The sequence below is a fragment of the Porites lutea genome, chromosome 5, assembly GCF_958299795.1.
Source record: "Porites lutea chromosome 5, jaPorLute2.1, whole genome shotgun sequence".
In the NCBI taxonomy this organism is placed as follows: Eukaryota; Metazoa; Cnidaria; class Anthozoa; order Scleractinia; family Poritidae; genus Porites; species Porites lutea.
The window spans coordinates 1,338,832-1,360,127 of record NC_133205.1 but is presented as its reverse complement, the minus strand read 5'-3'; the positions used below and the strand labels follow the sequence as shown (position 1 = coordinate 1,360,127).

At 37.9% G+C, this 21,296-nt stretch overlaps 2 protein-coding genes and 1 pseudogene across 3 annotated transcripts; all 3 read right to left on the bottom strand.

Annotated features, from left to right (window-relative positions):
• Nucleotides 1-15: 15 nt before the first annotated feature.
• LOC140936293 (uncharacterized) lies at nucleotides 16-3,060 on the bottom strand. The gene has a single exon (XM_073385741.1). It carries the CDS (start codon nucleotides 2,798-2,800, stop codon nucleotides 1,778-1,780), a length of 1,023 nt encoding a protein of 340 aa, XP_073241842.1. The 5' UTR covers nucleotides 2,801-3,060; the 3' UTR covers nucleotides 16-1,777.
• Nucleotides 3,061-4,810: 1,750 nt separating this feature from the next.
• Nucleotides 4,811-6,252, bottom strand: LOC140936766 (uncharacterized; annotated as a pseudogene).
• Nucleotides 6,253-13,898: 7,646 nt separating this feature from the next.
• LOC140937078 (receptor expression-enhancing protein 5-like) lies at nucleotides 13,899-19,297 on the bottom strand. Of its 2 annotated transcripts, none has more exons than XM_073386610.1 (5): nucleotides 19,144-19,297; nucleotides 17,995-18,088; nucleotides 17,654-17,792; nucleotides 17,139-17,295; nucleotides 13,899-15,711 (listed from the first exon to the last, which is right to left on the bottom strand). In XM_073386610.1, exons 1-5 carry the CDS (start codon nucleotides 19,280-19,282, stop codon nucleotides 15,647-15,649), a joined length of 594 nt encoding a protein of 197 aa, XP_073242711.1. In that variant the 5' UTR covers nucleotides 19,283-19,297; the 3' UTR covers nucleotides 13,899-15,646. The 2 variants fall into 2 exon arrangements, with proteins under 2 accessions (XP_073242711.1, XP_073242712.1); XM_073386611.1 differs by lacking the exon at nucleotides 19,144-19,297 and adding an exon at nucleotides 18,155-18,334.
• Nucleotides 19,298-21,296: the final 1,999 nt, after the last annotated feature.

The following is a 21,296-nucleotide window of genomic DNA, read 5'->3' as shown; positions in this document are numbered from 1 at the left end:
ACTACTAGAACCTCGCACAGTATCGTCCGAACACTACATGATCTTTGCTGATTACAACATATAGTTATGAAGCCAAATGATTAGGTCGGGAGCTCCCACCACAAAACTGAAGTTTTCATCTGGTTTGTCGGCTTTAATAGCTCGTCTCCTCTACTAATTTTAATTTGAAAATATCGTTAAAGGCCGGCCATGTGCGTTATGTACAAGTTAAAATTTGATCAGAGATCTACCTCTAAATACTGCATGTAGAAAGATATTTTAAATGTGATGGCTTCCTAGTCTGTGTTGGTGGACTTCGTCTTCGCCGGTCTACCTCCGCCAGCTTTGTATCTCCTTAAAGAACCTGCATTTTTGTTCTCCGGTTCTCAATTGATCTCCAGTGAATTCTTCTCTAGCTTACCTCGATCGATGTTAATTTCCCATCTTCAATTGCCTGTTTCTCGGCAAGTTCAGGATATAATATAAAAGGGATGTTTCGTCCAGCAGATATTCTTCAAATAGCAGATGTCATCTGTCGAGTTGTATTCTTTCTGTTCTTGCTATGTTTTGAGGCAGTAGTCTGGCTATTCATTCTTCGCGAAACCATCCTGCGAGCAGAGGTTTCTTTCTGGCATGGCTCTTAGCATTTGTAAAGTCGTTCGTGTGCGTACAGACACCCCCCTCCCTCTCCGATAGGGGGTGTATGCACGTAGGCTACTAGTCAATCCCGTAGTTGGTTTGTTTACGCCCCCAAGAAACCTCCTCAGCGAGCCGTCCGTGGTTTTCTTTGAGCATGCGCCAAATCGTTAATTCGTTACTATAGAGATAGTGCCGTAAATTTCATCATCTGAAAGAAATACAATGCCGTCGAAAATAACCCCTAATTATTCGGCCGGACAAAAAACAGTAGAAATGCACAGTTAATGTAATAAATAGGACAGTTAATTTCTTTGTACACGGGAAGCTGTCGCTCTGGCTGTTAATACACACGTATTTTTTTAACAAATTCAAATTGCAACTACCTAAAGCTGTAGTTAGACCACGAAATCTGGAATTTTCATGCCATCTTGAACTTTCGTAGCATTTTAGAGAGCGGCATGATTTAGGAACTTGTTCGGCTGACGAAAATAACGTAGGTTACTTGTTATGAAAAATTCTTGATAATCTTTTTTCAAAGCATCTTAAGAATAAGTAATACATATAGAATAAAAGCAACCCTTTCCAAATGTAGCTCTACAACGTCACTCGTTTGCTTCACCCACAGATTGTATACTGACTCATTAACTGTGTATTTATGACTGAAAAATTAACTTCCTTCACAGAACTTTAAGCGAATATTTCTTGTGTAAACTTAATTCGTGTCACATGGGTAAGGTCCAGTGGCCTATTTCTACAAAGTTCAGTTAAAAGAAAGCTTATTTCCTTTTTTATTTCACAAGGCTGCTCATTACGATTCAAATTTTTATCTCAAACAGAAAACAATAAAATTATAAGTAGCTCTAATTTGACGAAATAGTTTGAGGCTAAAAAATGACTACTGTTCATCTTAAGTGTCCCAAAAATTATTACAAGAAACCGACCCCAAAGGAGTACAAGACTAGGATAATAGAGAGACGAAATATTAAATTATTAACTTTACCTCTAAATAAATACGAGCTAACAGCGATGCCACACAGCAAGATTTATTATTAACACTGTCTGTTTAGGTTAGAGCGAATTATCAGGAACAGGCCGGCAACGCAGTCCTGAGAATCATGAGATTTTGCGTTGTCGCAATAGTAATCAGGCTCCATCATTATCACCAGCAAAAATATTCGTCATCGCTTCCGTAATACACATAATCGTCAGAACTATAATTGTCATTGTAATATCTTGCCCGGTTTGCTTGTCTGTTTGTTTCCACATCATCAAGTCGCTTTACCTCTTTACAGACCCTGCATTTCTGTTCTCTGTTTCTCAACTGCGTCTTACTGAATTCTTCTAGAGGGAACATTCGATGGCAACAGGTGCATGAGGTATTCGCAGGAGGGAAATTGAGAGTTCCTTTATCTGGAATTATATCGAGTGGGAGAAATGCATTCGATTCGTAGTCATCGAAGTACCGTACAAAGCGGCTTCGGTACATGTCGGCATATCTTTCGGATGCCAATCGCAGACGTTCTTGCTGTCCTTTGAAGACATCCTTCATCTTATCGTACAATTTGAACATTGCTTTTGTATCGACAATGCAGTACTGTATCAACTCCTCTGCCAGGGGTCTTTTAATCCACACTTCTTCGTCTCTCTTTAAGATCTTTTTTCCGTCTTCCTTTACTTTGAGTAAGTCTTGATCTTGAACATACAACTCGAGGCAACGACGAAAACCATTGATTCTCTCTACTTCATCCGTCCTCTGGCTACGACGATAATACTTTTGCGTGGGAGGCTGCCTTTTGGGTGTAGAGATCTCGCGGCGGTAGACGACTTCAAGAAGCTGAAGATCCAAGACTCCCGTCAGTCTTACGTGGAATTGATGCCAGAGGGCGTCTGAATCTTGTCGACAATCAAACATCAGCTTCTCATGGGATTTGTCTTCAAGTATTTCGGCAAGTCCAGCACTGAATACGGATCGTCCCAATTTTAACACATCAAATATGAAGACTTTCTCTTCAGTAGCGACAGTGATGACAGTCAGCGCTCCCTTTCTACTCAACGAAACACCTTCACAATCAACGGCTAAGACAATGTCACGTTCTATCATCTCTTTTAGCTCAGCGATTGCATCCTCTAGGCTTGGTTTGTCATCGATCAGTCTGTAATCATTTGCGTCCTTGCGAGCCATTCTGTTAGCTGTGACAAGCTACAACGTGCACCAAACAACGTCGATGGCGTTTTGAGTTTGCGAATACTTGGTTTTGTCTGTAAATATCGATTTTTTTTTCTTCTCTACTCATTGGTTGGTTCGATACTGTCATACTGTTCACGTGGTCACTTCTACTGTTCGATTGGTGAAATCCATTACCCGATGGGAGAGGAAATTGCCCGTCAGGACTTACTTAACCTGACTTAAGCCCGGCAAATTTTAGCAGGTCTGCAGCAATCTATCTTGTGGTCGGGTGAAACGAAAATAGAGTCAGATCGTCTTTGGCTACTTTATGGTTGTTTTCATGGTGACGTCATGATGTATCGAGAATGTATCCGCTAAAAGTTGCTAAGAAAAATTGATAGCTCCGTACACGTATCCTATCGATGTTCATCATCATGCCAATATTGACCAGTCTATGTTGACTAATTTTACTCCCTTCGAACAGCATATTCGAATAGCATATTCTAAGAATTCCACTCTCTACTTCCGCACTGATTCTCAGAAAAGACATGAAAGTTAAAACCACCATCATCTCTTACGGTAACCCGGATGTATGTAATGACTTACTACAAGTGTCTCCCAGTTAATGAAGAAAATAAGAAAAATCAAACTAGCAAGATACTCATTTTCATTTTCACAAGACTTTTCCTGAAAACGTGACATCAACTACAACCAGTTGCAAAGATACTTGACCTTCCTGTCCATGATCTTGTGCTTGTGATCCCCCCTCCCTTCGAATCCCTCGTCAAAGTTCCTAGTAATACAAGACGTGCTCAAAAGGCTTGGAAAAACAACTCTGAATGGAGTGAATGGAGGGGGTGAGTTTTATATCTCACAAATGTGTGACTTGCAGCGATTTGAAGTAAAAAAGGCCTGTTTTCCGTCGGAGTGTCTCAACATTTCTGCAACTGGTTGTAGCTTAAATTTATTCCAATAATTTCACTCTCTACTTCCGCACAGATTCTGAGAACTTGAAAGGTCAGGCCTGTCATCTGGCCCTTAATTAAAGTCAATAGAGTACTAAAGTGATGTCGTTATAAAAATTAAATGTCTGAAATTTTGGAATTTGTAAGGATATTCGGAAAGAACAACGTCCAAGAGGCCTACTTGCCAAAAATGAGCATTTCGGGGCAAATTGTCTGTGAGATATTAGCCCAGTTATGCTCTGATAACTCCAGTTACAAACCATTCTAAATGTTTTGGGTCGACCCCCAAAGATTTAGAATGGTTTTTAAGAAATGACTCCATATTTAGCTATATTTGCGCGAACTGATAAAGCAATAGACTTGCCTACAGTTAGATTTACGGACCCCGAGTTAAAAAATTGAGCAATGCCCGATTGCAGATGTTCTGGATGGGTTTAACTAATAACTCAAAATTGGTCAAAATTTTTACTTGCTAAATCTGGTTTCCAAAGAAGCGACTAATAACTGTGACATCGTCTGAAGTTTTAAAAGATATATAGCTGAGAGATCCCTGAAAAACTAACTGATAACTGACTGATTCAAGCACCCATATGTTTTTGGTCTAATTGAAGCAAACGAACATAATTATTCTTAAAAGTTGCGATAATTTGTAAGTCCCGGAAAGCTTAATTGTTATGATCATTTATTTTTTACATACTTTTTACTTACTGGGCTTTACAATGAGATTCAGATTTCGAAACTAAACAATAAAAATCTTAGTTCTGCTCTCTCAATTTTCTAGGCTAAAGAGTACACCTCGGCTCCTCGACAGTACATGAAATATCGTTACGGGCTCGACAAATATCAAGACTATCGAGAAACGAGACCAAGGAAATAAATTAATCATGTAATTCTCAACAGTACACCAAGAAAGAAAACAGACATGCAATGATTGTCATGAGTTTCTGCGTTTTCATGTGGCTAAGAAATGAGCCTAACGAAGCTCTCTATCCACCACCAGCTGAAGCTTGCCTTTCAGAAACAAAAATTTTCATCGTCTCCATATTACACATCATTGCCGTTATTTCGATCTTTCCTGTATAGTCTGTTTTTCCACATCTTCAAGTCGCTTTCCTTCTTTACAGACCCTGCTGCGTTACACTAAATTCTTGAGGGAACATTCGAGGACAACTGCTGTATGAGGTATTGGCGGGTGCAAAGGTGAGAGTAACTCCCTTATCTGGAATGATGTCGATTGGAAGATTGGCATTTATTTCGTAGTCATCAAAGGACCGTTCAGTGCGGCCTCGGTAGATATCGACGTATATATCTTTCAGATGCAACGCGCAGACACTCCAGTTCTCCCCCGTTTACATCCTTCATCTTCTCGTACAATTTGAACGTCGCCATTGTATCCACTGTACAGTACTCTATTTATTCACTTAAGAGGGGTCTTTTTTCCACACTTCCTCGTCTTTCTCCAAGACCTCCCTTACCTTTTTCTTTACTTTGAGTAACTCTTCATCCTGATCGTACTGCTCGAGGCAACAACGAAACCCATAAATCTTCTCTATTTAATGCGTTCGCTGGCTGGCTGCGACGATTACTACGATCAGTTTCAGTTTTTTCAGATTTTTTCAGTTTCCGGGGGAGAAGGAGGAGCAGGTGGAGAGTCTCGCGGCGGTAGATAACTTCAGGAAGCTGAAGATCTAAGACTTCCGTTAGAAGCTTTACGCTGAATTGATGCAAAAGTGCGTCTGAAATGTCGACCGTCGAACATCAGCTTTTCCTACGACTTGAAGTATTTGGGCAAGTCCAGCACTGAATACGGCTTTTCCCAATTTAGCACATCAAACATGTAGGCTCTCTCTTCAGTTGCGACCGTGATGATAGTGAGCGCTCCCTTCCTGCTCAACGAAACTTCTCTTCACAATCAACAGCCAAACAATTTAAGTATTACGTTCTCTTTTCTGCTTGAGCTCGGAGATAGCATTCTTCAAACCCTATCATCAACCAGTCTGTAGTCATTTTTCGCGTCCTTGCTAAAAGTCGATAAAAGCCATAATTAATTTTTATCTGTAGCAACAATTCAAAACAAGGAGATGGTCTGGTGATTTTGCAAAATCTATCTAGGCCTATACCGATACCATTTAATCAATGTTATGGCTATTCAGGTTGGCAGAAAATATCGATGTTTCACTTCATTAATGATCAGCACTGCTCAGGTGACCAGTACCATGCGAACGTGAGAAAACCGACATCGTCTTGATTTTCTTTGATGGCAGAGATAAATTACCCTGCGGGCAGAGGCCCTTCGATCTTCCTAGACAAGTCTTCCCGACCTATCTAGGAAGATCGAAGGGCCTCTGCTCTCAGGGTAAGATAAATCGAAGAGGGGTGAAAGTTGCGCGTAAGGATTTCGTAAACTGTATTTCAGCTGTTTGTATGATTACGCCATGACATCGAAAACGTCGTATCGAGTGTTGAAAAGGTTGATAAAAAAATATCGACAACTTACTTCATATATTTAATCGATGTTCAAAAACCGGTATTGTTTCATATTACTCAACTTATTTGCATCGATTAGCGAATTCCAAGAACTTCACTCTCTACTTCCGCACAGTGTTTCTCAGAACTGCAAGTTTATTGTGAAAAGCCTCAAACCGAGGGCGGCTGGGTACAAGTACGTAAAATTTTGATTATCACGACAAGACCCATACTATAATAGCTCATCGAGCTGTAAAAATCTTCAAGTTTGGTGTTAATCAGGCCAATATTGAAAAATATACATCTATTCAAAAACTTGAAAAGTTACTGAGAGATGTACGGACACATCGCACTGTCGTCTGTAGAGTATTTTCAAGTTTACCTCGGTGTTAAAACCTGCGAAGTTTTTCTTTCTTTTCAAGCTGTTATTTTACTGGGCTCTGTTGTGTTGACTCAGTGGCTTCTTTGTATTCATTGGTTTACGTCACTCCTGATTTTCACAGGTTTTTTCATCGAGTATGCGTGAGTATGAGCCGCGTTTTCGGCGGCCATATTGGTGTTTTGTGAGTCTGTCCTAATAGACCTTTTTACCGATACGACGGCCATATTGAATTAACTCAATTTAAGTAGTATTATAGGATGCCCAGGGGGCATGAGCACATTTCGTTTGTATTTTCGAGCGCTTTTGGGGACATTTTTTCTTAAAGTTTTCTTAGAATAAGATTGTAATGGCAAAAAAAGATCCTTGTGCCGTGTTTGGATGTAATAATGATCGCCTTTTTCTAGTTTAGTATTAGAATTATGGTCTTTCAGCAGTCCGGAATATCCCTAAATTTAAGGACAGGGCCAACTGGTCACGCGCCACTTTTCAACCAATGAGATGGCGCGCTTGTGTTTATCAACAAACAAATCAAAACATCGCCGCAGTGATAAAAAATTTTCAAAACAACGGACGGAGTCAGACAGAATTAAAGATGAGCTTACAGTACTCGTCTAGGTTTCAAATTTAATATTTCAAAGAAAACATGTCATGTAAGAGAATAAGAGCATTAATCATTGCAAGGAATCATTGGGGTCTTCGAACTGATTCCGGACCGATCGCAGAGGTCGTGGCTTCACTGGCATGGCTTGCAAGATTTTTGATAGAAGCAAACTCGTCCCGTGTAAAAATAGCCTTAGAGAGAGTGTGAAAATTTGTTGAGATCGTACAAAGCAGCATTGGTACTACCTATTAACTTCTACAGGACAAGAATCAAAGAACCAGTCATCATAACAAGAATAGAAATAGTAGTTCAAATTTATTAATTTTTCTTGTTTGTTTTTTTGTGTTGTTTCGTGTTGACTTCACGCATCTGGTGCTTTCTTTGCTTGCTGTAGTACCTGCAATGTTTTAATTTTATCCCAGATAATGATTGCATGTTCAATGAGTAGCGAAATACAGCATTTACAATTGAGATTTTCCTTGTTTCTTTGATTGTTTTTTAACGGCGGATGTTCATTTGGAGAATCCAACAACATTAAATCTTTCCAGATTAGTGAATTTCAGAAACAAAGCGGTTAGTATCTACCTTGCGCTTATGATCTTCAATTTCATCCACGCAAATTCGGCAAAGTGAGGCGAGATGTTGGACGTGAATATCCACAAGAGTAATAAAGTTGTTTTGGCCTTGAAAAGAAAAAAGGCAAAGGCTCGTACTAGTTCGAAAAAAAAGTAATAACACGGCTTTTGCGGTGATTTGATAAATGCAAATTTTGCATTTAAGTATCTCTATAGACAAAAACAAAAATTCGCAAATAAACGACTCTGTATATATACAGAGTGAAACTTCGCAATTAATTAATTGCTAGTTTCTTACTCACTCAAATATACGAAGCAAAATTTTGCAATTAGTTAATCGCGAGGTTTTACTATAAATACATATTAATTACACTGATACAAATCTCGCACTTAACTATTTTTCCTTAGCTGCGAAATTTCTCTCTGTTAATAGTAAGAAACACAAATCTCGCACTTAACTATTTTTCGTTAACTGCGAAATTTCTCTCTGTTTACATGAAAGAACACAAATCTCGCACTAAACAACTTTTCCTTAACTGCGAAATTTCTGTCTGTTTATAGTAAAAGACTCAAATCTGGCAGTTAACATTTTTCCTTAACTGCGAAATTTCTCTGTTAACATGAAAGAACACAAATCTCGCACTTAACTATTTTTCGTTAACTGCGAAATTTCTCTCTGTTAATAGTGAGAAACACAAATCTCGCACTTAACTATTTTTCGTTAACTGCGAAATTTCTTTCTGTTTACATGAAAGAACACAAATCTCGCACTAAACAATTTTTCTTTGACTGCGAAATTTCTCTGTTACTTTTAGTAATATGAAAGAACACAAATCTCGCACTTAACTATTTTTCGTTAACTGCGAAATTTCTCTCTGTTCATTGTAAAAAACACTAATCTCGCACTTAACTATTTTTCGTTAACTGCGAAATTTCTCTCTGCTTACATGAAAGAACACAAATCTGGCAGTTAACCATTTTTCCTTAACTGCGAAATTTCTCTGTTTACATGAAAGAACACAAATCTCGCACTAAACAATTTTTCTTTGACTGCGAAATTTCTCTGTTACTTTTAGTAATATGAAAGAACACAAATCTCGCACTTAACTATTTTTCGTTAACTGCGAAATTTCTCTCTGTTCATGGTAAAAAACACTAATCTCGCACTTAACTATTTTTCGTTAACTGCGAAATTTTTTCTCTGCTTACATGAAAGAACACAAATCTCGCACTAAACAATTTTTCCTTAACTGCGAAATTTCTCTGTTAACATGAAAGAACACAAATCTCGCAGTTAACCATTTTTCCTTAACTGCGAAATTTCTCTGTTTACATGAAAGAACACAAATCTCGCACTAAACAATTTTTCCTTAATTGCGAAATTTCTCTCTGTTAATAGTAAGAAACAAGAAATCTCGCACTTAACTATTTTTCGTTAAATGCGAAATTTCTCTCTGTTCATGGTAAAAAACACTAATCTCGCACTTAACTATTTTTCCTTAACTGCGAAATTTCTGTCTGTTTATAGTAAAAGACTCAAATCTCGCACTTAACCAGTTTTTCCTTAACAAGTTTATTTTAAATTCTATACTACTACATGAGAAATTTCTGCAATTTGATTGGCTTAGAGCAAATACTAACATGTGAAAATTACAAACCTTTTGTGGGTAGTAGTATAAACAAATAAAAGCATGATTTGTACGTGATTTTTGGCATAAATACCACTCGTGATATTTCAAAATTGTCTCAAATTTCACTCGCCTAATGGCTCGTGAAATTTCGTATAACAATTTTGAAATATCACTCATGGTCATTTTATGCCAAATATCACTACAAATTAGATATTTCCCGACACAGACCAATTTGTGGTCTTTTTCCAGCTGAATGTCAGCTGGAATGTCAGTCTTTCAGGCTCTGTTATTTGCGAAACATTTTCCCCGTTTTTGCTGTTGGCTGAGTGGCAACAAGCTCAACTCCAAAAATGCTAGAAAGCTTAAGTATCATGGTCATCAATTTATGGGTACTTAGTTCTTAGGAAAAGAGACGAGAAACAGCTGAACACGTCTTCATGAAGAAAATCTTTCTTCGGGCGTGCGCAAATAAAGATTTTGTTCTTAACAGCTCAATAGGACTTATATAAGGCAAGCACGCGCGCTAAGCAATTTATGAACCTCGAGTTTTTCCTCTTTTTGCTTTCCAAATCAAGTTAGTTTAATGGTTAAACTTACGTACGTATAAGTAGACTTCAAACAGGGAATCTGATAGTAAATGAGTAGTAAATTAAATATCTACAAGAGCCATAATGGGACCCATTATGACACACTACCGATCTCTTTGAGAATCTAATGAAAACATGAAGCGACCCCGCCAATGTTGCTGTTGATAATTGCCAGACAATGGCTGGTGAAAATTGCTTGTCCCCAGTTCAAGAATTCATTTGTTTCAACTTACAAAGGATTTTTTTTGTGATAAAGAAGTCAGAAAAGCCCAGCCATTTTCAGGAATGCTTTGGCTCACCTGGAATTTCGGACATCTCCCTCTCAAGTTTGTCTTTTGTCAGTGTAAAGGGTCTCTAACACTTTTTAGTTACGTGAAGCATGATTAGGCTATTTATTTCTGGTGAATCACGATTTTTTAAATTTTTTATTAGTGATTAAAATCACGATTTTTAAATTTTTTCATTAAAATCGTTTCCCACTAGGTTCGAAAGACCAGACTCGAGAAGACGGAGGAAATTGAACCGACATGTCCACGTGAACAAATTTTTTATTTCAACGTGACCTAGCTGAATGAAGGGTGACATCAACAGATTCGAAACTTGATTCGTGAACCATTTTGTTTTGCGTGATGAATTTTCAGCAATTGCATTGCTTTAAAAATGTACGCAATGTTTTGGAATGACTGTGGTTTGGTTTTGACAGGACATGAAGTTTACACGGATAGATTCACCCAAGACGGAAATCGCCGGTCTTTATATCGATCTTTGTCAGCTATAGTAACCCAGAAAATAGTTACCTGCGAGATTTCTGTTCCTTCATATAAACAGAGACATTTCGCAGTTAATAAAAATGGTTACCTACGAGATTTCTGTTTCTTCATATAAACTGAGACATTTCGCAGTTAATAAAAATGGTTAACTACGAGATTTGTGTTTTTTCACATAAACAGAAAGACATTTCGCAGTTACTAAAAATGGTTACCTGCGAGATTTCTGTTCCTTCATATAAACTGAGACATTTCGCAGTTAATAAAAATGGTTAACTACGAGATTTGTGTTTTTTCACATAAACAGAGAGACATTTCGCAGTTACTAAAAATGGTTACCTGCTAGATTTCTGTTCCTTCATATAAACAGAGACATTTCGCAGTTACTAAAAATGGTTACCTGCGAGATTTCTGTTCCTTCATATAAACAGTGACATTTAGCAGTTAATGAAAAATGGTTAACTACGAGAATTGTGTTTCTTCACGTAAACAGAGAGATATTTCGAAGTTAACAAAAATGGTTAAGTGTGAGATTTGCATTCCTTATTATAAATCGAGAGAAATTTCCCAGTTAACGAAAAGTGGTTAACTGCGAGATTTGTGTTTCTTCATATTGACAAAGAGAAATTTTGCAGTTAACGGAAAATGTCGAGAAAATGGTCAAGTGCGAGATTTGCATTCCTTTATATAAACCGAGAATAAATTTGCAGTTACCTGAAAAATGGTTAACTGCGAGATTTGTGTTTCTTACTATAGACAGAGAGAAATTTCGCAGTTATATCGACAAATAGTTAACTGCGAGATTTGGTTTCTTAATATTAAAAGAGCGAAATTTTGCAGTCAACGGAAATGATTAACTGCGAGAGAGATTTCTGTTCCTTCATATAAACAGAGACAAATTTGGCAGTTGCTGAAAAATGGTTAGCTGCGAGATTTGTGTTTGTTACTATAAACAGAGAGAAATTTCGCAGTTAATGACAAATGGTTAACTGCGAGATTTGTATCAGTATATATATATGCATAGTATTTTTTTACTAATTTTACTTTTCACTGAGATAATTAATTGCGAAAGTTTGTTGTCTATCTGTGAACATACTTAAACGCAAAATTTGCATTTATATCTACTCCCCGGCTTTTGTGAGCAACCCGGGAGTGGAAAAAGTACGTGTTTTGGACCTCGGAATTCAAAAATTGTCTACCTAAATTCTAGGTTGTCTGCCACCCCCACATTCAACACGATAAAAGTTAATCGATATGACAATCGAGGAAAAATATCTAGAACTTTGTAAAAAATCTGTGGATCGAAAAAATAATAGATACTTGTTCACCTACCTTGAAAGCCGACCAAAATCTCTCCTATACATCGCGTTGTTTAAAAGATAAAAGAAGAATAAGCCACAATATGTGCTGAATATTTCACGAGACACTTCCAATAAGGCTTCCGATACGCTGTCCACTTAAAAAATTGTGTATGCCTCATGAAAAGTCTTAAAAATATGCCTGAGAACCTCGAAACGATGACTGATTCTGTCCGACTCCGTCCGTTGTTTTGAAAATTTTTGATCACTGGGGCGATGTTTTGATTTGTTTGTTGATAAACACAAGCGCGCCTTCTCATTGGTTGAAAAGTGTCGCGTGACCAGTTGGCCCTGTCCTTAAATTTAGGGATATTCCGGACTGTTCAGTGTATATTTCTCGGGAAAAAGGCGATCATTATTACATCAAAACACTGCACAAGGATCTTTTTTCCCATTACAATCTTATTCTAAGAAAACTTTAAGAAAAAATGTCCCGAAAAGCGCTCGAAAATACAAACGAAATGTGCTTATTCCCCCTGGGCATCCTATAATACTCCTTAAATCGAATTAATTCAATATGGCCGCCGTAACGGTAAAAAGGTCTATTGGGGGATTAAGGGTGTTGCCCCAAATAGGGTCAGGGTTTCAAACCCTCAGCGACTCGCCTATACCCAAAATGAAGTATTGGTCGTTCATAGTTGGGTTCAATGACTGAACAACAAAGTAACGAGCCGATTTTGTAAATCTCGGACTTCTCTTTCCGACCTTGTTTACACCTGATAACAAAGGGACTCATACCCAGACAGACCCCCTTAGTTATAAACTTGCTTAAGTTTGATACCTTCAATAGCTCGTAGGGAAAAAACACTTCACAGAATCCAAAACACGTCTCAGAATTCAAGACACATCCCAGAATAATAAAGCTTTTCCCAGAAACCAATTTGGATTCTAGGAAGTGTTTTTGTACTCTTGGTGGGTGCGGATTCTGGGAAGGTTTTAGTGCCTACTACGAATCACTTTCTTCGAGTCACTGTAGTACGGTATCTATTTCACATAAAATTAATTTCATTGTACGGCCTTAATTAAAAGCAACTTTGTATTTTAACTGCTACGAAGAAATGTTTGTTCGTATTTCCCCCCGTTTTACTCTCACCGTCTCTGCAATAAATTCACTGCAGCTGGAAATAACTCATGCCTACCATCCGTCTGCCATTACCGAATCCCGTGATAATTCTGTAAAGCATGTGATTGTCGCCTCTGGCTCTGTGTCGTTACGCGTCTACTTAATTGATGTTTTGCGATAATAAGAGAATGGAGAGGAGAATAGCATATTTTTTTTCCAGATGGAATTGGGTGGGATGACTGTGCCACAGCTGTGTTTAATGTGGATCTATTAAAGAGATGACGAATAAGATGTTTCTTTTCGTTTAAAAGTTGACTTGCAAAGACACAAGCCTACTCAAGACATATGTCCTCCAGGATGTTTTGTTCCTTTGTAAACTTGTCTCGTATTATCGTTATAGTATTAATCCACAGACGGAACAGAATACAGTCAACTCTAGCCTTGCGGACACCCCAATAATATGGACAGCAGCTAAATCCCCGGCAAGAACAAATTACAGACGTTCGACTGAAACTCTTGCTATTACGGACTCTCGCTAATGAGAACACTAACTTGAGGTCCCTACAGTGTCCGCAATAAAGGAAGTTGACTGTAATGTCAACGGACCTAACTTTAATGGACATGAATCAGAGCCCTGAAACAATGAAACTGAAAGAAATTGGTGGCTCCTAAGACCTGTATGGTAATTTACCAAAACTGGACAGACAGAACCAACACATTTAAGAGAAACTCGCATGTTTATTTATAGTGCAATTAGGTGCCAGCAAATCAATTAATTTTTAACTCTACTGTGCTTAGAAGCCTAAAATAATTACATACACCGTTATAAATTTAATAGTTCAATTGCAATAACTACCAAAAAGCGATTTACATAGGATATGTGAAATAAATCATAGAGGAACTGTAAATGAGTTCATTACAAATGCTGCCCACATTATTGCCTGCTAGCAAGCTCTCTGTTCGAATTTTCAAGATATGAATATCACATGTGAGCAAGCTGCAAAGAATTTCAAACAGGATGCTTGCTCACAAGCTATGAATAATAATTAAAAGATGGTGACAGCTAGAGTATACACGGCAAGTCCTTTGGTCCCCAGAAAGCAAGAATATAAGTTTTCTATTAAGAACACATTCCCAAAAGCTTGCATACGTTACTTTTAAATCAGAACTCAAAGTGTACCCTAGAAGGAATCCATTTTTATCCACAATAAAAACCACAAGCAACGGTTGCTTGTGGTTATAAAAATAGTGCAAACAGTAATATTTAATATACATCCATCGCTTTATTTTCAAATCTCCCAAGCTTCAAACAAAATGATGTTTACTCAACATCACCCAAAACAAAACCTTAACCCTAATTTTTTCAAATGTTGGGTCAGAATTTTGTCTGTTTTCTTGTGTGTCACTATTGTGGTTTATCGTGGTTATGACTCATGGCAAACTACAGAGAGAACCCATTTCTCTCTTTCATTTTGAGTCACAAACAAAGTACCCAGGTATGCTGTAACTATATTTGTGGTATGTCAATATTGCATTGCATCAAACGTATTTGAATCACTTCTATACAAACTGAAGATTTACTGTTTTTCAACTATCTGAACAAGCAACAAAACTAATTTAAGAGAAAGTTGCCATAGAAAACAAAATTATAAGGCTTTCTAGGTGACGGAAAATTTTCATAATTTGTATCGCATGGATGACCCCCAAACAACATTGTAGTACTGTAGTGCATGAAACAGCTAAGAAAGAATTTAAATTTGTTTAACAGTAACATCTCAGGTGGTACTTTATAGAAAATTTATAAATTTATAGAAAATTTATTACCAAGGTTCAGATGCACCTTATGCATTTCTAGTCACTTTCAACAATGTTAAACAGTTCTGGAGACCCCCACCATCTACCACTTCTTGAATTTATCTTGATGGAAACTTTGTTTAGTTTAGAGGGCATTTCAAGCATATGATTCTAACAAAACATTTTGTATTCATCATCTTTCAGTGCACCAGACAAGTTATTTATTGCATGTTCAAGAAGCCCATCCTTGTTTTATTCCTTTTCATGGAATTTTCATCAGTAAAGACAGTGGTGACAAACTTACATTTTCAAAATATTTTATTATACGCCAGAAAATTCTACTGGGTGTTCCAATCGTAATGAAGTGCCTATTAGTTTTCAAATATTCCAGCCAAGTCTTATACAGATTCTGTTCAACTCAACTTTTATATTTATTTCTTAGATGGTATGGGTCTCAGACACACAAGGAGAAATTTGGTTACAGAAAGCTAAAAACCCATAAAAAAAGATTACAACAAGACAAACATTCCTACTGCTAAGTCTCTTCACGACAGTGTGTTTGCTGCAATTGAGTATAATTTATTGAACAGCTACTTCAACAAGTGCTCCTTCCCTTACAACGTTCTTTTTTTAGTAGTGATTATTTTTATTTGTTACGCCTGTTCCAGAATCTTAGGAATCTTTCTTGTCTGATTCTGTAGCAGCCCTTATTGCAGCCTCAGTTGCAGCATCTTTGGCTAGAAAACAAATGAACAAATACATTCAGTCAGTTATGATAATTAACAATTTATTATTCCTTTGAGCCCGAATGGGCTATGAGTCAATAGCCCATGAGGCCAAAGGCCAAATGGGCTATTGACTCAAGAGACCATGAGGGTGAGAGGAATAAATTGTTTTGGTAAAATCCAACTAGTTGGTCAAAAATATTGAGACAAAACAACTTTAGCTAGCAAAGTGCGATTCAGCCGCCATTAGTTGGTTTTCAAAGCCAGCACTTTTCGCTTCTAGTGGGCTATAACATATAGCCTAGTAGTAGCTCAACCAATCAGAACGCAGCATTGATAATAGACCGCTAGTTGGATTTTACTAATGATGCATAGCCAATCATCAACAAACCCACAGTTCTGTTTACCATTTTCAGCTTGGCCAACCATAGCTATTTTTTTAACACTGCTTCTCATAAACAGTGTTAAACCCTTTAACCCCTAAGAAAGATTAACATCGCTTATCTCAAGCAATAGATGAGGACTTGATACAATGAAATCCATCCCCTGGGAGGGATGTTTGATCAACCAAACTTGCTCGGGGAAAGGGGCATTTGAATGTTTCGGCAGAGAGACTGGGACTAAGAAGTGAGTCTGTGGCTACACAAAAGATAAGGTGCAGTTTATGAAGTTAGTTCAATTACAGTTATACCATCCAGAGAAATGTATTTCCATTTCTTTGATTTACCAGAATACTACTTACAAAACCTGGCCTATTTAATTAAGCAATAGACCCTATGGGTTTACCGGTGTCATAACCCACGCAGGATGTTGGGAGAACACCAGAAAAGTTTATAAATCATGAGCCGAAGGTGAATAATTTACAAACTTTTCAAGTGTTCTCCCAACATCCCGAGTGGGTTATCATGCTGGTAAACCCATAGAAAGTGTGGTCTATTGCTTTTATAAAATAACTTTAAGTTTGCTATGAGTTTACCCGCACAACCATAGGTTGTTAACCCATCAGAATGCGCATACTATCTTGGTTATGTTATAAAAACGCAGATGATTCAAAGTTGTATGACAGCTGATTATGTTTACGACTAGAACTGCCTCAACACCTGCTCAGTGTTATGCTTTTTAATTATTTAACAAAGTTACAACTCCAAATGATACTGTTTGATGTTTATCAGACAATAATGTCCAAACTGCAGTCCCTTACTATAAAAAATAAAATTCGTCACGCATTTAATAACCCTCGCTTTGGATCAAACAAATTTTTCACGCTCAATACAGAATGTTGCTCATTAAATTAAAATCCAGAATTTTTAATATAATTTTGACTAGAGCAGATGAAATATACTTGTACGTACATAGAAATTGTTATGACGGCTTAATTTCTTTGCATACACCATGCATTTTAATTTGCAATGCAGTAAACCATTTTGTGTGCTTAGTACCTTCTTTCGCTACTGCGTCTACTTTCTCTCCAACTTTATCAAGAGCTTTATCGATCTGTGATTGGTGTTTCAGCACGAAAGGCTTGATTACTTTATGGTAGAGAGTGTTAGCTCCATTCCATGACACGGGCGCCATACACCAGCAAAGGAATATTAGCTACAAAGAAGAGTAATATAAAATTTAAACCTATTATTTAATTTTAAGGTCAGCTTACATCGTAAACGTTTATTTTGTCCATTTCAACGCTCAAAAACAGCTTTAAGTTGTCTCGTAGACTGTGCTTCTTTTTTATAAGTTGGATACAACGCCAGTTTGAATAAGCGTATTTAATCAAAGAGAAAATTCTATGGATTGAGAAAATCAATTTGGCTTACGACCAGGTTCGAAGTCCGTAATATGAAAATTTAACCGGTGCGGACAGGATTGTGTTTAGCATATTTTTCACGAAGGGCGAGACGTCGAACACAATTCAATTTACGAAGAATATGCCTAAAAACATTCAAATTCATCATACCTTAACTAAGAAATAAAGAGGAAACCACGAGAGAAGAATGTCCGAGAAAAACTCCACAATGTTGAAAACCCCAAACACCACCCAGTAAATAAGCCATTGAGTGTCGTCCTCTTTTGTCTCACTTTCGACGGCTTTTACTCTAAAACGAAAACAGCATGAAAATTCACTTACGTCTAAATTGATTATTTACACAATGGAGACGACTTCAGAAGGATTAAACAAGGAAGAAACGTGCAATTTTGCCGGGAAGGCAGATGGTTTTCAAGTAGACAGCTCTATTAAATGCAAATGGCGGCTGAATGCAAATAACAGAGTGATCGGACAGCTCTAAAGCTACTTACGATTGGTAAGCAGGATAGGCGAAACCAAGCACTGTTACTATAAGGTCTGCCCCGTAGCCGAATACCAGATAGAGCGCAAATATTCCAACCAAACCTGAAAAGAAAGAAACCCCTTTAGCCTACACACGCGGGATCAGGTTCATTACGAAACCGTTATTACCGAGAAATTGATAGATCCTCTTCACGCCAGTTTTCTGCTCGATCTTCTCCAAGACATCAGTGAAGTAGTTCTTTTGATGCAGCCAATTGTCGAGCTTCTGTTTGCCCGTATTTAGCGTCTCCGAAGTCGACATTTTGCAACTTTCCAACGAAATTAGTTATTCCAAGGCGGGATTGCAAACGAGTCCGAAGTCGTGTATTCTCTCTAGGGGGAATTGTCACATGACGATTCCTTCATCCAATCAAAAGTCGACTGCATCCATGACTTCATTTGTCACGCACAGAACTCTTTTTGGACCTTCAAACATATTTTTCACTTTTTAACAAAAGATAGTCTTTTTAAAATTCCATATTCCCCGGTGCTACTCCCTCAGAAAATTGTTTCACACCCATCAAAAATCAGTAATCGGCATGAAAAATATTTTTGTTTCATTCGCCCAAAAATACAACATGTACAGTGTAATTATATATTCCCCTGATATATATTGACATTATTTCCTGGCTTTCCTCCAACCTAGCAACTACGGGAAATGATCATTCTGATAGGCCAACAAAGCTGGCGGTATTTAACTGCATCCATTTTTATGTTCGAAAATAAATGGCGCCCATCATAAAAACAGAAATTATCGCCGTTTCGACTAATGCAACCATGTATAAACCTGATATTGAAATAAAAATTTCGTAGTTTGACAGTTACATTTAATAGCCAATATATTTCGTCTTAAGGAAATAGGCTGATACAACGGTGAGAGAACCAAGAGCGATCCTGAAATAATTTCTCCAGCGTTTTTGTAGTTTTTTAAAACTGAACATGGATTCGTTCACTAAAAGCATGTGTTCTTCACGGGTTGTCCGTAGTTTGTAGCGACACGCCCATAAGAGATTCTCAAAAGCTGAAAAAGGCTTCCGAACTGGGTAAATTGATATTACAAGTCTTCCTGTTATAAATGCTATTTATATACTTAAATGATCAGCGAATCTCAGACTTGCCTGCTGGTAATGGATTAGTTTTAATCCATTCCTTGGCCTTCTCCATCTCTGCTTTCAGATCAGCGTCTTTTGCCAAACTTTTCAGTTTACCAGGGGACGACGATTCTTGTTTAGTTTCGGTGCTATTGTCCATATTCATTTCACTTTCAACACGCGTTACTGGCAACAACAATACAGGAATAATGCTGGCCAAAAAAGCGACCGCAAGGCATAAGAGTTGCTAATTAATTCAGTCAACGATACTAGTCATGGACAGGTTTATATTGTTAAATTCACATTTTTATGCATAAATGAACCATATATGCGTGCCACTGTGTAGATTCTTTTACCTTCAAGCTTAAAAGCGCATTTGGTTTTAAAATGAACTGAAGACTAATCAAATCTGTTAGACTCCTGAATTGAAGAGAAAAAATGTTGGGGGGTGGGAAGCCATCTCCCAGTTTGATCTTGGACAACAGAGAGACTCAAAATTTTTGGAGAGAAAAATTCCGTCAGTTATCGCGTAATAAAAGCAGGATACCACATTTCACCTTACTTCGTACCGCGGTCTTCCTACATACATTGACAAATTATGGATTTATTTTTCTATGAACATGACAATATGATTTTCGTTTAGTTGGTTTAGAGTCAAGGTCGTCGATGGCCTGTGATGTAAATTGACTGAAAATCGGAACGGCTTAAGCTGCCCATGAAGTTTTGAAGTTTTTCATGCAGCTTTTTTTAGACGCGCTTTTTTTAAATTGATGACTTGACTGTGGTGTTTTTATATCTAAAATTGTTTTATCTTTAGTTTTTGTAGTTCTTTACTATGGTTTTTAAATTTTAGCTTTTACTGTAGTTTTAAATTTTTAAACTTGTAAATAGCGCCTTTGGACCCTGGGAAATGTCTCGATATTATTACTATTATGTATTATGTATTATTATTGTTATTATTACTATTATACTCAGAATTTCGACTTTTGTAGAGGCTATTTTTGCTGAGTTGTTGCTGCAAATATAAGCAATGATGTGCAAACCTCATGACGTCACATACATCATATGCGTACGGTATTAAAAATAAGCATCGTACGTATGTCGTACAACCGTTGTATGTACCCATAAGCCATGGGCGATTGGACGACACACTGAAAACTTTTTCTTATGGTATATTTAGTCATTTTCGTTGGTTAATTTCAAGCGATGCAGTCACAGTCGCAATTAGTGACTGAATCAAAAATCGGATTCTTAGCTTAAATGAAACTCAACGGGTCCACTCTGTACGTCGTAATAACTCCGACTTTGACTTTGTCGTTTATATGTTCTAGTGAAGTCGGAAGCAGAGGCAAAACTCTTTCTAGTTCGTTGAGATTGGTGCTGTTCCTCCGGTCCGCATTCTTGGGCTTACTTGTTGTCCACAAATTGACATTTTTTAAAAAACGAACTAGCGAAAACTAGTGACGAAAGTCATGAGAAGGTTTTTATTGCAGTCCTGACCGATGACCCTAACCAAAACGGATTTTACGAGACACCGCCGGGGGGACTAAACAAAGGTTTATGAGGGGAGGCCCCGCCCCGAGGTCCAAGCCCTTAATCGACTAGTGAACCAGGAAGTTTTCTTTTCCACAACCACTGATACATCTTGCGGCCCCGTTAGGTCTCGTTCCAGACAAAAATGATTTTCACTACCCTTTTACGGACTTAAACTAGTAAAATCCATTCCCTGTTTAGCCTGCGAGAAAGCTCTCCTCTTTAGGCGAGCAAAGCGAGTCTCGCGAGAACGCGCGAGCGAGCGGCAAGGCCGCGAGGGGCAGAATTCCCCTCGCTCGCGCGTTCTCGCGAGGCTCGCTTCGCTCGCCTAAATAGGAGAGCTTGCTAGCAGGCTAATCCCTGTTCTGACCTGAATCTAAAAAGAGGTACCCCTTTCGAGCCAGTATTGGCCATAAAAGGGAGTATACCCTCCCCCTCCCCCCTAAGCTCAGTCTCCAGCCCTGGGTGTCTCCATGCCCCCCTCTCTCCCCCCGCCCACCCCAGCTGGGCGTCCTGTGAGAGACATAACGAGGGCGACTGATAATGTAATACAAATGGATTACATAGCAAAACAAAAATTTATTAAAATACAAAAAAAAATAATAATAATAACGAGGGCGATCACACACGAACAAGGTGGTTGGCCT